Source organism: Hirundo rustica, chromosome 3, assembly GCF_015227805.2.
Source record: "Hirundo rustica isolate bHirRus1 chromosome 3, bHirRus1.pri.v3, whole genome shotgun sequence".
Taxonomy (NCBI): Eukaryota; Metazoa; Chordata; class Aves; order Passeriformes; family Hirundinidae; genus Hirundo; species Hirundo rustica.
In genome coordinates this window covers 5,408,091-5,425,278 of record NC_053452.1, presented here as the reverse complement: position 1 = coordinate 5,425,278, position 17,188 = coordinate 5,408,091, and the positions used below count along the sequence as shown (strand labels likewise).

The following is a 17,188-nucleotide window of genomic DNA, read 5'->3' as shown; positions in this document are numbered from 1 at the left end:
CTAGCACTTGGGTATGATCTGCTCCCTGTTTTTGATGACTTAAGAGGGCTGTTCAGGACAGAGTATCAGCCTATATGAACACCATCAACCAGCTTGAACAAGTCAGATTATTTAATTAGCCCTATTAAGACCATTCTATTTTTATAACTTATTTATGAGTGTTCTTGCTAAGCTTAGAAGGTCCAGCTTCAGATATCAAAAAGATGCTTTCAGCTCATGTTGTTAATCTTGAGGGGTTTTATACTGTGACTCTATTACATTTTCATCCTAAGGAGACAAAGAGGGGCTCTGAAAAGCAACTGAAGGTGGGAAATTCACATCTGCAGTCCCGACCCGCAGGTCTCAGGCATAGGGCATTTATGATGGACATTTGCTCAGTTGCCAAAATGGGTATTGTATGCCTTTGCATTAGACCATCAAAAATCCAGAGGATGTTTATTTAACACCCATTTGAAGTGCCTTGGTGTTTCCCCTCAGGGGAGAAATGTTCCTCAGGCATCGCTTAAAGACTGCTGTGCTGTGAGTATCTTACTTGATGTCCTGTGCTGAGAAAAGCAAGGTGATGGATGCTTGTTTTGAGCATCTGCTTTGCCACCCTTTCACTGAGATCCACGTTCTGCTTTGATCTAGGTTTTTCTTAAGGGAGGAGCAGGAAATTACTTGATGAAATAACTATTAAATCAAACGTTCATGTTTACCAAAAGAAAAAAACTTTTAAAGCGGTTGTGAGCAGAATGTAATACCTGTGTCATGGTTGTGCCTTCAGAGTGTTTGAAATAGCTCTAATTTCATCACAAAAGTGAGACTCCTATCCACCACCCCCAAATTAAATTCATTTGCAGAGGAAAAAAAAAAACCCAAAAAGGTAAAATTCTGATGTCTGAATTCAGTCAAAGAGCTTTTTCTCTGTGATGAAATCACTCTGGGCTAGTTTGGAAGATAAAAACTTTTCTGGTATGGAGTAACTTTATGCTTTGAAAAAAAAAAAAATCACTGATGGTAAGTGCTGGCCTGTGGCTTGAAGCTCTGGCTGTTCTGGTATCAGTAAAGAAACGGTTAATTAAATAAAGATCAGTCCCAAGGTGATGCTGTAACAATATATGGATTTGGAAGTAAGGTTAAGGCATTTTGAAAGTGGAGGGAACGTGTGTGAATTACGGTTCTGTCCAAAACTACCTCAAACAAACGTGGTTTGGATAAATCCGGGCAGATGTCATCTGCCAGCTCACTTCTGAAGATCTTATCCAACTTCAGCTGCAGGTGAATGTGCAAAATTTCATCCTCTCAGCAGGGAAGCTTATATGTATGCTTTAATGCACTATGTCATCAGTAAATTATTTGAATAGCAAATAAGCCTTTATTGTTTTTGCTCTTGCTTTATTGCATTTGCTGCTCTACATTCAATATGTACAGCATTGGCACAAGATAGCTTGCATGCTCGCTAGTGCATTAGCAGGAGAGATGGAAACTGTGTTCCAAGACCATAATACTTTGAATTTGGTACTGTTAAAGCCAGAAGAAAAAAACCCAAAAAAACCAAAAAAACCAAACAAAAACAAAACAAAAAAACAAAAAACCCTAACAGTTGCTGCACATCAGGCTCTGGTAGAAAGCTAGGAAATAACAGCTTATAAATGAAGCAAGTTTCTCACAGAATCATAGGATATACTGAGTACAAAGGACTCATTAGGATCACTGAGTCCAGCTCCTGGCCCTAGTTCTGGAATGTGCCAAAATCGGACAAAATTAATATGGTTTCCAAAGTACCAGGGTGTTTTTAGAGACAGCTTTCAGGTCAAAACAGAACTGTGGGCAAGTCAGGATAGCAATATAGATTTAAAAAGGGCATGGAATTTGAATATGGAGAGTACTGATCAAGTGAACTCACACAGGTTTAGGCAGCACTGAGGAAAAAAAACCCCACCCCTTGCTCCACAATTAAATATTGAGCAGTACACAGAAATAACATGGAATTCAAAAATGGAGATAAATTTAATGTGGGTTAATTTGGGTTATTTTGATAAACATGTTTATGAATAAACTGCCTACTGTAGTAATCAGCTTTGCCCGCACATATTACCTGTCTGACAGAAGGGATTTATGATGGTGCTGGGGAGCACTGCATGCAGGAAACTGCAGCACTAGGATAAGCAGCAGTCTTGAAGAAATGGGCCTGACGTGGAGAGGAACAGAAATTTATACAAACAGCCAAAGGAAAAAACAGACAGTTTAGCTTGAAAGCAATCTTTCACTTGCCAAATTAATTTTAACATGGCGTTTGTGGAGTAAAAGTTGCTGTAGAACCCGAGGAAGGTCTTGTACACTCTGGTGTGCCATTTTTTGCATTGACATCACACGTGGTAAGAGGACACCAGCTCTCCTGCAAGCCTGACCTGGTTTCCTGAGAAGACAGAGCCTTGTCCAGGTTTTCACTCTTGCTGGTGGAAGGTGAAGTAGGAATGAGTGGGTTGATTTACTGAAGTTGCTTTGGATTTGTACCCTATTGCCTCACAGATAAACACATCACATGAAAAGTCATTTCACTTAAGACTGTCATGCAATTATCTCTTCAAATGCCAACTTTTTTATGCTCTTATGACCTTGCATGGCATCACTGGAGTTGGTACATACCATTACCAGGCACTTCTGGCTTAGGTGCCTCAGAAGGCAAAGTAGTAATCACTAAATATAACTTTACATTTTTCAACATGAATTTGCAACATAAATTGAGCGTCAGTTGGGGGCAAGGTTTTTAAATAGCTTGAAAATCCAACAAAGCCTGTTTAATTTTGTTACTGGAGAACTGCTGGCAAAGAATTAGACTCTCTTGCCAGTGACCCAGCCATTAAATGGGCTCAGATACCAGGGATCCATGGGTGAGAGCAAAGAGAACAGGCCTGTCCAGTCTCTTTCTGTCATTTTCCTTTCCTGCTCACTGCTTGGGAAGGTTTTTGCCCATCAGCATAATGAGGCTCCGCGTGCTCAGTCTTTGCTTCTTGCCCTTCCCTAGACTGGCACCAGATGGATTAAAAGAGCAAAATAGTGTTGTTTGGTGCGTTACACTGAGCTGAGCACAGCATTACACTCCCCCTTCCATGGATCCATTCAATGCTCCCTGCAAAGGAGGCGTGGTTTGGGTAAGGTCAGTAGGGAAGCACAGTGCTGCGCCTCCACTGCTCGGGAAACTGCAGGAGACATTTTCGAGAGTGACGTGCCAACAATTCCATCGCACAGGGAGTTTGGAGAGCAACTTCCCTGGGCACATCCGGAAAATGAGGATGGAAAAAAAAGTGTGTTACTGGAAATTTGGGGTCTGCGCGGTTGATGGATCCCTGGTAGGAGATTCATTTTCAGGCTGATTGCTGAAACCATCAGTCTCAGTGCTGGTCACTCTTTCTTCTTCTGATCTCTCATTCTTTACCACTCTCAGGGAAGCAGGCCAAGCACCACTAATATTCTCATAGAATTGAACTGCATTTGGTATACATTCCTTCCTGTCTGAGATATTGTCTGAAATACTAAATATTTTTCATTTGCTATTTTTTTAAAAACCTGTATTTCACTGGGCTGTAACTCCACGCCTTCCCTCCTTTTCATTGTTCACACTGTTCACTGTTGTGAAAACTTTTTTCCAAGTAGTTAATAATGAAGAAAACCTACAAGTGTAATACTCTTAACCTGAACACAGAGAGAGGTGAAGCTCATGGCCTGAAAAGTAGTAGCTTCCAAGTGGGTTTCTTATCAGTGCACTGCAGAGGTGCAGCATAATTTTGAAGTAGCTTTTCAACTTGATTCATGAATAAGACCAGTATTTTTCATAGTTAAGTTACGTATGAAAAAGTGGGTATTTTATTATTTCCTTTTTTCTTAGTTTTTAAAAGCTTGATACATGTAGCGTTGGATCAAGGCACACACAAGACTGGCCAAAGGGCGTACAAAGCACTTTGGTTTTCAGTTGAAGAAACAGAATGAGTATTGCAACAAAGAGTGGCTTGGGGTTTTAACATGAAATAGCTCTTAGTTCAGCAGGAAGGCAGAAAGAAACACGTTACCTTACAGATTTGCCAAGGAATTTCTGGATAACTGTGACAGTAATGGGCAGTATTCCTGACCGTAACAGCAGTATACTGAACACAGACTCGTATATGCTTCAGAATAGCTGCATTCCCCATTTGTCTGCTCACCTTTGGGACCACAGTTTTTGAGACCTTGCTTTTATTGCCTTGGGTTTGGTCCTGCTCTCTTTTTTTTTGTGAAACTGCCCTTTCAGCCCTTTTCCTTTTCGAAGCAGTTTCAAAGTGTTGTCTCTGTCTTCCTGCCCTTGTCTCCCAAATGCCTGTGAGCATCCATCACTATTTTCTCTGCAAAATACAGACCACTGATTCTGATAACCAAAAATCTATTCCTAACCTCTATCTACCCCCTTGGTTTGTAGAACTTACCACCTTTTTTTTTTTTTTTTAAATTCCTTGTTAGGAATTTGGTTATGCTTTCCTGTAGGGATTAGATTTTTTAAACACTTGTCAAAAGCTTCCATCTCATGCATGTCATCAATTTGATTATTCTCATTTAAATTGGATTTCACCACTGTTGAATGGATATATCCAGACAGCTGATATTGCCCATTACTACACGCATTTTTGTTTATTGAATATTGTTGTGGTTTACAGATTTAATAGACCCAACACTGGAAGTTCTGTGAGCTTTTGTAACCGCTTTTTGATCTTCCTGATTTGCCAGGTTCAACATTATTTTATTGATACCAAAGTGAAAAATGGTCTGTGCTTACACTTACAAGGATCTCAGATGAATGTTCTGACTGCTCAACACGGCAAGAAAATTCACTTTCACAGTCAACAAGTCATCTTACTCAGTAGAACACAAAAGTTAAATGGTCTGTAACTTCAATATTAGCAAGGAAAATACAGTACAAATTACTAAAAAATACTAAAATATAGAATTGTGGTCAGGTATCCCCACTACATTAATCGCAGCAGTAGCCTGAAATTTGAAACTTTTAATAAAAAGTTCTTAAATATAAATTATATGGCAAATGTACAGTACATTGCTTTGTCAGTCTTTTAATCCAGTGTTTTGCAGTAGAACAGCAACTGTTAAGTCAGTCTTTTCTTGTTTTCTTTAAAAAACAAAACATACCCAAAAAACCCAACAAAACCCAAACCAGTCTTTTCACGTCCCTCAGTATCATGAGTGTGAATGATCTGAATCTGGAATACCACTGTCTCTGTAGCTCCTGTTACTACTGCTTTCACTGTGGCTGTTCTTGTACAGATTCATGCCGTTAGGTGGGAAAATGGTGTGTATTACAAATTCCTCCTTGGACACTTGGTCACTGGTTATTGGTATCATCTGGAAAGAAGTCTCCCTGATTTCCAGGATGGAGTTATCCTTCTTGGTTCCCGCTTCGGCGTAGTCATCTTTTCTCCGGCGTCCCTTGCTGTAGGTGCAGTTCCGGGAGAACAGGGACCCGTTTCTGTGGACGTACCAGCAGACTAGGGCCAGCAGCCCTATGGCCACCAGCGCCACCGCGCCGCCGATGATGGCGGCCAGGGGCAGGCTGGAGTTTTTGTAAGGCTCTTTCTCCTGCTCCCGATTGAGGGTGGTGGTAGGGTTGTACATCTTCAGAGGCGCCGTCTCGGTCTCGATGCATTCGGGCGTTTCGTCGGAGAGATAGATGTTGCTGGTTTCCATGGGAACCATGCACACACGGTATGGCGACTCTGGTTCGAGAGCCGTGAGCAGATAGTCGTTTCTGTCGCCCGTAACTATCGTTTCAGTTATAGATCCAAAGGCAGGGCTGTGACCCATCTTGAGCCAGCTCAGTCTCAAAGCAGTCATCGGCAGTGCAACTTTCCAGGAGATGTGAATAGTCTCTGTGCTTACAGATTTCACGAATATCGTAATGATTTTGCGTACCGGGCTTGCCGTGGTTCTGTAGTTCTTATTTAGGTTGGGGGTCTTGATGTCGGGTTGTTTGGTCACAGAAACGGGCCAGTGTCCCTGGGCCGGGTATAAGGTGTTTGGTACTGCAGTAGTGATCTGGATGGTGCTTATCACGCTATCATCCTTACAGTCAAACAGCTCTGCGCTGAGGTCTTTGATAGCCATCCCACGCACTTTTTCTGGTGCCTGACACATCAGCCCACGTACGTTCACTTTTAAAGGCAGTGACTGTAACCAGTCACGCACCCATTTCATTTTGCACCCGCAGTGCCAAGGGTTGTTGCGAAGAAAAAGCTGAGTGATGTTGTCCAGATCGTCAAAGACCCCCTGAGGTAAATTGCTGAGATTGTTATTGGACATATCTAGTCGGTACAGTTGCCGTAGGTAAGAGAAAGCATTGGGTGGCACACGGTTGATGTGGTTTTCTTGGAGGTAAAGCTTTCTTAGGTTTGTCCCTGGCAAATTCACCGGTGCAGCTGTGAGTGAATTGCGGACCAATGACAATTCCGTAAGATTGACTAGATTCATGAAGACTTTGTCTCCTAATCCATGATTATTTAGAAGATTCCCATCTAAAACAAGGCGTTTTAGATTTGTAAGGTCTTGAAGGGACAGCTCAGAAATTGTGGAAATACGATTATCATCCAAGCGTAGCTCTTCTATGGTTTTAGGCAAACCCCAGGGAATGGTGCTAAGGTGATTTCGCGAGAGGAAAAGAAGTCTGAGATAGATGTTGTCCCGGAAAGCTCCATCCTCGATGCTAACGGCGGAAACAGAATTATCATCCAAATGCAATTCTTCCAGATAAGGAATTTTTGAGAGTGAATCATAAGTAATGGTCCTTATATTGTTCTCCTGCAAATGCAGTTCCTTAATGTACTTAGGGAGGTTAGTGGGGAATTCATCTAGGCTGTTGCGGTATAAATAGATTCTTTCCACCCTAAGCAAGTTCTTCAGTTCTGAAGGAATCCCAGCATTATTTATTTGATTGTTCTGAAGGAAGAGGGTGGTTGCATCCTCTGGGATTCCTGTAGGAATAGACGTCAAATCGCGATCATTACAATATATGAAACCCACATCACAGCGACATACTGAAGGGCATGGTTTGGCACTAACAGAATAAGGTGCCATGTCAAGTAACAGCCCTATTTTAGTCCAAACTAGGAAGATGCTCCAGGTAACACTAATCATGGTCAGGAATGATGAGCTTTCTATACAGTTCTGATCTTCAACAATCTAAAAAAACCAAACAAACAAAATTATCCAGATCATCATTGAAGAAAACCGCATTAAAAAAAATCAACTTCAACATTACAGAAGACATCTGAAACACACATTAAACCAAAATTCAAGTGTGTGGATGCATTTTACTCTCTTTTCCTTACATTGATAATTCTACTGCTTGTACTAATTCAATTAACTTAATAACTGCACAGTGATTGAAAATAATATAATCAAGTATGCCTCATCTGTGAATGATTTTGCTTAAGCAACAAGACTCTTTCTAAGGATTCCTTCACGTTTCACGTGTACCAACAATCTTTGTTCACAGATAACCAGATAAGTACAGGACTGAAGTCACACCAGAGTTCAAGTAAATCATTCTGTATCTGAAAGATAAGAAGTAATTCCTAAGCCAGCTAACTTCCTCAGGAGCCCTTAAGTGAACTATAAAACCCTTACCAAACCCACAAGTCTAGTGGTAGCTATTTCAGAAGTTAAAAAAAGCCCTAAAGGCAAAGCATAAAATGCAGACAGAAGAGTGAGGGCCAGTAAAGACTTTTTCCCAAGTCTTTCCCAGTGCTCAACTTCACTGTGTGTAACTTACACACACTGTGGACTATTTTGCTTGGTTTTCAGGCTGAAGTGAGTGTTCAGAAAGGTGGATGTTACAACTGGCAGGTAACTGGTAGAGCTGTGGCTTTCTAGTTCACTGGATGAAATATTTCATTACATGCTTAATTTCATGTTTAAATATTTGTCCTTCTCAAAAGTCATCCTACTAAGTAGCACGCTCATAAGAGTCTATTTGGCAGGTTTAACCACATTTTCCCACCTTATTAGCAGCGTAGTATGAATTAACTCTTGAGACTGAGATTGTGCTTTGCATTGGTAGTGTGTTTGTACACTGAGCTCAGGTAATTAGCATTTTTATAGCTTTTAAGACAACATAATTCAATTACCATTGTAATTAGGGTTGTGAGAACTCCTGCAAGATGACCTATGCATTAAGCAGTGTCATGACCTTTTCTCTTATGGGTTCATGTATTAATTGAACTTTATTCTCAGAGGCATGAAAAGCAAAATAAATTAATATTGATCCTACCGTATTTCAAGGTATGAGTAAATTTTGTGCTTGAGGATATCCAGTTAAGGGATGTCTTTCTGCCCAGTCACTTTTACAGTTTACTCCATGAAGCAGTTTTCTCTCGATGGTGTTTACTCAGATGGTCCTTGGTGGTGGTGTGTGTTTCCTGGCTCCTGGCACGATACTCAATGAGCATTCCAACCAAGATTTATCATGGTACATAAGCACACCAGGCCCCAGTGTAGAAAAGCTTCAGCTTCCTTCTATTTTTGTCCTCGTGTAAAGTCTGTGAATGAAGAGCCTCTTTTGTTTGGTTTAATGCCTTTAGCAGGAATTACTTTCTTTGTAGCTCTTACAAACTCTTCTGTGCAGCGTAGTAGTCAGAGGAGGGAACTTTAGTGCCGCGTGATAGAAACCATTCATTATGCTGAGGCTCCAAGGACTGCAGCCTCTTCAGGAGGTCAGGAAAGGGATGCTTTTTCCTATCCACAATTATCCAAGTATGACCTTTGTGTACAGTAGCTACATCCTGGTACATCCACACCTCTTTCAGAGAACCATTTTCCAACTCCCACTTTTTAACGCTTCTTCCAAATTTGTAATGCGGGAAAGAATTCCTCCTGTGCTGCAAGAATGCAAGTTACATTACCACGGAAACATCAGGCAATTCAGATGGTTTTCTTCCTTATAAAAAACCCTCACAAAAATATGATTTCCTTCCCAGAAAACTCGCCTTTGAAAGCTTTCCTCGAACTCCTAATGTCCTGCAAAGGTAAAAACAAAAAAAATGGAGTTAATAACAACTGGTGCACACTAGTTTTAAGAGTTGCATCCCCTGTACATGAGTAGCACACCTTGTTTCCCCAAAGCATTGGTGTTTCAGCAAAATCCACAGAGCTCTTTCAAAAAATGTTTTGCTGTGTAGTTTCACGTTACTGCAGTTTTGCCGGAACTGTGTTTTCCTTTGTTTCAGTAGAAAAATAAAGGCAGAGAGTAACAAAGTATTTGTAAATTATGTTTTTCATCTGATGTCAAATGCTAGTGTTACCTCCTTGGAGGAGGCCAAAATGGTTGCTTGCTTTGTGTTCCTGGTAGATAGAGACAGATAATGATCTTCAGGGTTTTAAGAGTTAAAGGGAGCTAATTAGTTACTGGGTGAAGGGGAAAGCATTTTTGCCAAAATATTATAGGAATATTTCCCATTTGCAGCATGTGGATTCTGAGCTACGGACTAGCCAGGCATCTGTATCAGCTTTTTGGCAATACATAGGTCAGTTTAGTCTGTAAAATTTCTAAAAAGAAGAAAAATATTATTTCTTTTGTTGGTACTTTTTACAGAACACTAATTCTTTTTTAAACAGCGTTCTTAACTTAGGCTGCTTCGTATCACTACTGCATCAAGTATACAGTGAGATACCAACCCCCTCCCCCAAGAACCTGTAGGTAGCATGCCTGAAATAAAAGTGGTTAAATCTGAAATTAAACAAATCCTAAGCGTTTGCTTGCTTTTTTCCCTTTTGTGACTTCTCGTTTGTCCAAGGGACTGAGCACGATCCTTGGAGCCAAAACGCTTGGCAGGAGCAGTGTGCTGAGTAATGCTTGCTTCCTGGGAGCTAAACTAGAGCAGCTTCTGGTCCCCTGTAAAATACCTGAGCTAAACGCAAACTCTCTCCCTTTTAAAACTGTCTTTTGCGATTTGTAGCAGGTCAATTATGAAACAGACCAGTCATACTCCTCACAGCAACACAGAACATGCAGTGATACATTTAAATAGATACAAATTATGCTGCCCTTTTTCACAGAAGAATGTTAGCCATTCAAAAAAAAAACCAAACAAAACCAAAGCCCCCCATTTGAGAGATGGTGTGACTACCCAGTAAGAGAGTGGAAAAGACTTTTCTCTCTTGCTGCTGCTTTCCTGCTCCTTCTGAGCTTTGTTTTCAGCATCTTGTTATCAGCAGTTGTCCAATGAGAAAAAAAAAAAACAACTCAAAATGAGAGGCCCCCACTGTGGCAGAAATAAATATTTTTATGTATGCTTTATTTAAGGCACAAAACTCAATCTGTGTGGCCACATTTTAGACTAGAGGAGAATGCATGTTTATTGGTAACTTATGTAATTTGAGTAAATTATATAATCATGATGAAATGGAACAAAAAAAGCTCTGTATTCTTCCAGTGTCTAGTTTGCCTGCTCTGTACTACTCAAGTGTTTGGGGAGAGAAGCCCAGGCCCTATTCCTAAAACTTGGAAATAAACAGCAGCTTAAAAGCTGTGGAAAAAAAAAAGGTGTCTCTTAGGAACTAATGTGAAGTCGTGATAGAAGGTATTTTCTGGAAGGGTATGGTGAAATAGGAATATAAATTCCTTTAATAGGCCTTTGAAGGCTACAATAACTTTTAAGTACTTAAAATCATAAATTTTCTTTAGAACTCTGAGCTGTAAAAAACTTGTTAGCGTTAAGCAAAACGTCGGCTGTAGTATGCATGCATTACATAGATCTGTGCACACACAGAAAGTTCATTTGTTTTACCTTTCTAGCACATAAACTGTTTCCGCCGTGCTTCATTTGATAGTCATCTCTTCATTTATTGCCACTATTACAATAGCAGTAATGTGTAGGATTAAAATGAAAGCACTAAAGCTCATTAAGTTCCTGGAATTTTTTTTATCCCCATCTCTCAAAATTACATGAAAACAAGAGCAAGAAAAAGAAAAGGTCTCTTTGGAGAAGACGACACTGTTTCAAAAATGTGGATTAGGACTATACCCCCCACTCCCTTTTCTGAACTTAGAATAGTTTTTCTTCAGGTCTTGATTGTTTGATATCTCGCACTCCCCTTTCATATCTCAAGCTATAGCTGAAAACAATGTTTTTGCATATCAAAGGCTCCAGTGATCTGTCTACAGAGAAGAAGGGAATCCTGCTGCCATGCTCCAACTTTCCCCTTCTTGAGCTGTCTCTAAATATTCCCTGACACCAAGTCATTATAGCTGATCCGGCAGGATGAAAAGAAAAGTGACCCCCACTGGTACAGACACTGTGTCCAGGTTTCTGCAGCATCAGACCGGGAGGCTTCATGGACACATGGTTTTGAAAGAAGCCATTATTTCCGAGCAGACCAGATTTTAGGAACTCTGTGCTAAAATTGATTTCTTAAGTGCAAAAATCTCTCCTTGTTTTTTGGTAACGTTGGAAAAACTGAACAGCAGCCTTTTTGCTCTTCATCCTGAGCTGAATGTTTTCCTGAAGTTTTCTGAACCACGTGGTTAAATTAGTTTTCCTGGGACTGTGTAAGCAAGTGAATTACTAGAGATAGCAGGAACCTGTGGGCCTTGCACGTGGACTTACCACTGTGGTACAGCTAAGGGGACATCTCATTTTAAAATGTTCAACATAAGTTGAGCTATACAAGGAAAAAAAAAAAGTACCTAAGAAGAACATTGTATTTACTCTAAAATATGGAGTCCAGCTGTACTGCAGGCAGGCGATGGCTTAACAAAATAAATCATTTTGGTATATTTGAAAAGTAGGGATTTTTTTCTAAAAACAGTGTCAAAGATTTCTTTCCTAGCTGTGATAAAATGTGAATAAAATGAAGACCTGCCTCACTTGAGGTCACACAATGCTTATTTGAATTTCTAATTTACCTCTGTGTTCTCCAGCAGGAACTCTGGTAGCTCAGTGGCTTCTTTCTTACCATCAAATTAACAGAGGAAAGGGAAACTACTAGGTATTTTTAGGTTGTAAAAGACAAAACTATTGCTCAAAGCCACCACTAGAATATACATACTTGATAAGCCAATTTGCTTAACTATTGCAAAATTAACCCTTTAGAATCTGAAACATATCAGAAACACAAAATGTGCTTATTTTTTAAAATACTTGTTAAGTTCATCTACTGCTTATAATGTCAGTTGTGCTTACAAAGGTCATGCTGCAGCTTAAATGGCAACTTTTTTTTTTCCTTTTTAAATAAGTTCCACAGTGCTAATCTAGACTTAAAGCAATGTCCACACTTTGTTTTCTTTTAAGTGTATTACTCAGGGTTAGTTGATAGTGACAGCAAAATGCTTTCTAAGCACCCTGTCTAGGAGCTGCCATTTCCACGATCATCATATTTCAGGAAGGTGCCCCAGTCTTTTGTTTGGTGCTAGGCAAGCAGAAGGTCCTCTAGCTGTCTTTCCAAGGGGTAAAAAATGCAGAGGAGGTTGTTAAAGTGAGATTGAGCCCTTCTGTCAGGCTGCAGCACTGCACGTTGGCGAAATTCTTTTTTGTTGCTGTTTTTTTTTTTTTGTTGTAGATTTCATTTAGTTGCAGAAAACTTGCTCCCACTTCTTGTGCAGTAGGAATAATATTGCTTGTGTCTTATTAAGTCTAACTCGAGTGTCCTAAAAAATGCAAATTTTTATGTGATCTTCCCTCAAATGCAAGTAAATCTGACTTAGAAATTAATTCTGAGTAAAAGCTTGACTCCACACCTAAGCTCAGCCAAACCTGTATTTGCTGTAGAGGATGGAAATGAACTACGAGTGGTTCTCTTCTGAAGTTTACTTCTAAAATCTTTCCTAGGTTTGAAAGTGCTGGGTTGAAAAGACCCAGACTATTACTCTATTCCTTCTCGCTCTCTTGTTTTGACTACTCTGCTGTAGGAAAGGTTGCACGTTAAGAAAACACTTGGAGGGGGAGTCTTTTTTGCAATGGATTTTAGGTTTGTGTTTTAGTGCTCTTTGAGTTTAGCCAATTATGGCTTCTCGGTTTTCTTTTGAGAGCTGCTGCTGAGGTAACTTGTCTGGGCATTAAATAAAAGAATAGAGAACAAATGCTGCCGTTGTTTCAAGGGGGAAAAAAAAAAAATCTGTTTTTCCCCTCTTGACAAGTTTAGGTAGAATTATACCTGATATGGAGTTTCTGGCACAAAACTCACGACATGTAAAAACATTACTTAAACACTAGATAAAGTTTCAGTAGTTTTGTTTCTTTCCTTTTGAAGGCAGTTGTTTGCTCCTCTCCTGCTTATTAAGTTTGCTCCTCTAAAAATGAGAGAAAAAAAAGTGGAGCTGTAAGAATGTTTGGATTCATACCGCTCATGAAAGGCAGAAAAGAGTTAGTGATGCCATAAGATATGTACTGAACGCTTTTCAAGATTCCTGCCCCGAGTGCTATTTGGCTGCTTATTAAAAATAAGTGCAAGCAATCACTTATTAATTCTTTGTGCATTCCTGTGCTTTGAAGTGATTAAGGAAAAAACTTGAGAGCTAACTAGCCATTAGCATCCGTGCTTCCTGCTGCAAGGAGACAAAGATGGCCATTTCCCAACTGAAGCCACTTCAAATAACTGCAACTGCAAAGTTTGCAAACTCCAGCAATTGCTTCCATTAGTCACCATTGCCTTACACAATATCTGACAACTTCTAGCTACTGGTGACACAGGAAAAAAAAAAAATAAAACAAAACCGAACCAAAGCAAGCACCAAAAAGCCGGACCCAGAAACTCATCTTTATTTTTGTTCTTGCTGTAAAATGTATCCACTTTATTTCTGGAGATCAAAGCTGGCTGTGAGTTTACTAGAGTTTTTTGCCCACTGGGGGGTGGTACATGCTACAAAACCTGTGCTTTTAAGAGCCACAAGTCAGATGTTTTTTGCTGCTGTCCAGTTTTCTCTGCTTTAATTACAACAAAGTCTCCTGTTGAGAAAAACAGAGGCAGCCTGCAAAGGAGGGAATTATAAAAAAATAAAAGAAATCACTCTTTTAAAGAGTTTACAGAATTTCCCATGCTGATTACTTGCAGTATTTATCTGGTTGTTCTCCAGTTAAAATGGTATAAGTGTACAAAAAAAAAAAAAGAAGGAGGAGAATTAGCATTTTAAATATATGCCAAGGGCTGTCACTGTTTCTGGTACACAGGAGGAACACAGAAGACAGGAAAAAATACAGCTTTTAGAAGTGATTAAATGTAGATGGAAAAATAAAAAAGCTTGATAGCAGCATGAAGTAGGATTAGAATAAACTCAGTGCATTTTAAGATAATTGGCTTTCTGTAAACCCAGGTATACCTTTCATTTATGAAATATTTGAAACCCTATCTTCAACAGGGCTGTATTGTATGGTTTTGGAATAAATTAAAGGAAACTTGAAGGTGGGCTTTCTTTTGAGGGAGGAAGGGCACTGAAACCTCTTGAGTATGACCTAATGCATGGCATATATTGACAAGGAAAACACGGACTGATCTTTCTGTTTTACAGCAAATAATTCTTTCCTTTATACACTCGAATTGATGAATGCTTTTTTCAGTCTAATTCAGAGAAATGTTCATTAAAACGCCATATCCCCAGGCAGCAGATGGTGAGCATAACTGATGCTTCTATCTTTTTGGGTAGTATATTTTAGACAAGGAAATTGGGGTCAGGATAATGAACTGTTTTTTACAAAGTCTGAACATTTTCAGCCTCTTTGTATACTTTTTCTTTGTAGAAATGATTTACATGGAAATGCAAAATGTGCATTTTCTTATTTCGAAGAGGCAAAGAGAAAATGCATTCAGCTAACGTGCAGGAATAAGACTTAACTGTAAAGTAATTCTGCATTTTGGTGTGAATCTGGTGTAGAAAACACTCCACTGTACTCTTTTAACTGAGCAGAATTGATCCCTTGCAGAAGGGAAGCGACTTGCCTTCAGCCCAAATTAATAACCCGTCGGTAACAGCATTCCACGAATTAGTTAATTACACCCAGTCGTCCTCGCGTTTGCAACACTCCTCGCAACTTTGCCTGGATGTGCCAGGGTTGAGCTCAAACCCCTTTGCGGTCAGAGAGATTAAAATTGAGGCGACCTCAAAGAGCAGGACTGAGCCAGAAAGGCAGCTGTCTGTACAAGAGCTGAGCTTTTATTCACCAAGGGGATGAGCTTGGAAACTAAGCAGGAATAAAAAAAAAAAAAAAAAAAAGAACCAGCCAACCAACCCTAAAACCAGAAAGCTGTGCCTGGGTGCTGTGAGCTATGGCAGATGCTGGGAAGCAGGACCACTACGTTGGGAAATGCAGGAATACTCGGGCTTTGCCTGATCAACTAAGTTGCAGCTCCTAATTGCTTTTGAGGAGGAGGATTAAAACAAAAGATTCTGGCACAGCCAGCAGTCGTGAAACGATTTTTGGGGTCAGAATAACCTAGAGATGAGGTGTGCAACCAAGTGCGTGGTGAATTATTTATTTGCAGGCCATCTATAAATTAATTAGCTGCGCCTGTACGAGGGCAGACAATCACTTAATACACGGAAAACGGCAGAAAAGTTGATTACAACTAGGCGAGGACCTATGGAATGGCAGGAGGATTATGAGCCAGCTCTTCGTCCCCAAGAAAGTGGGGCGTCGGGGCGGGAATTCGGGCCTGTTGCATTCTTTCTGTGCAACCATTTTGTTGCCCATCTTCTCGCCCGCAGACTTTGTGGTGCGGGGGGCAGCGCTGCGCAGGGGCGCGAACGCATCTCCTCTTTTTTTTTTTTTCCCTTCTTTTTTTTTTTTTTTTAAATAGATGCAGCAAGAAGGGATGTAGGGAGGGGGAAGTTTCCCAGCCGATGCAGGGTACGGACAGGAGCACCCCGAAGCATCCGCGTTAAAACGCGCGGCCGGGGTCCCTGCGCCGCGGGGCGCGGGCGCCGCTCCGCGGGTCCCCCCGCGCTGCTCGCCGCCCCCGCGCACGGCGCCTTTGCCTTCGCTGCCTCCTGCTCCCGGGGCAGCGCCGGCACCGCACGCCCGGCTCGGGGAGCCCCCGGGTGCGCTCCAGATGTGCGGGCTGAGCCCTCTGCGCGCCCCGCCGGGAGGGCGGGCGGCTGGCTCTTCCCCGCCGCAGCGCCGTGCCCGCACCCCGGCGCTGGGAAGCGGGCGGCGGAGTGGGGAGCGCGCCCGAACTTCCTTCCACATCCTCCTCCTCCGCACCCCCCACCCCCCTCCTGGAGCCGCGCAAGTCCCGCGGAGGAGAAAAGAGCGCTTCTCCCTTGCTTACCTGCGGAGAGGCTGGCAGGGGCGGTCCCGGCGGCGGTGCCGGCGGTGCCGGGAGCGGAGCGCGGAGCGGAGCGGGCGCTGCGCTGTCGCGGGGCGGCCGCGGACGGAGCTCGGCGCGCGCCCCTCAAGTCGCGGCAGCAGCGGCGGCGCCGCGGGGGCGGGGCCGGACGTCACGGGGGGGCGGGGCCGGGCCCGGGGCGTGGCGCGGGGCCGCCGCTAGGGGGAGCAGCCGGCGGCGCCACGGCCGTTCATGAGGCGGGGTGTGTGAGGCGCGGGACGTGGCGCCTGGGCCCCGCACGGGGGGCTTTTAAAATTATTTCTTTACCCCCTTTTTTTTTTTTTTTTTTGTTTTTTTTTGTTTTGTTTTGTTTTTTTCCCCGTGGCATGGTGCCGCTGGTGGCCATGCCGGGAGCGGAATGGCTCCCCTTGATCCCCGAGTTCATCCCCCAGTGCCCGGTTTTGGTCTGGGCAGGTGATTTCCTGGGTTTTGGTCCAAGGACCAGGACAGGCCGCGAGTTTCACGAAGGTGCTTAAAAAAAGCCCTGTTTAAAACACAAATCAGTAAATTTCCTCAGTCTCAGTCACCACATGGCTGTGAGAGCCTGACACCTCCCTGGCTGTGGGGCATTCGTGTAAGGCATTGCAGGCTACGGCAGCTTTGGAAGATTTGAGGGTTTTCCCGAGGTGATTCCTTTTGGAATCGTCCATTGCATACGAACTGCGCGGTTCCTGCTCCACCCGGGACGGCGCTCACCGGGAAATACCTTATCGTGCCGGGCGGGACTGAGATTGAGGGGGATTGTGACCTGGCCAGGCTGCAGTCCTTAGGGATTTTTCCCTGAAATTTCACAACTCAAAATATATGGTAGTTAAAGGGCAAACTAGAACGCATCTTCTCTAGGTATTTTTTT

General features: G+C 42.1%; 2 protein-coding genes across 3 annotated transcripts in view; one reads left to right on the top strand and one right to left on the bottom strand.

Moving 5' to 3' along the window:
- MACROD2 (mono-ADP ribosylhydrolase 2) overlaps positions 1-17,188 on the top strand; it is an 843,060-nt gene that overhangs the window by 91,778 nt on the left and 734,094 nt on the right. The window lies entirely within an intron of this gene.
- FLRT3 (fibronectin leucine rich transmembrane protein 3) lies at positions 1,506-16,369 on the bottom strand. Its single transcript, XM_040059157.2, has 3 exons — positions 16,279-16,369; positions 8,291-9,036; positions 1,506-7,200 (listed from the first exon to the last, which is right to left on the bottom strand). Exon 3 carries the CDS (start codon positions 7,153-7,155, stop codon positions 5,206-5,208), a length of 1,950 nt encoding a protein of 649 aa, XP_039915091.1. The 5' UTR covers positions 7,156-7,200; positions 8,291-9,036; positions 16,279-16,369; the 3' UTR covers positions 1,506-5,205.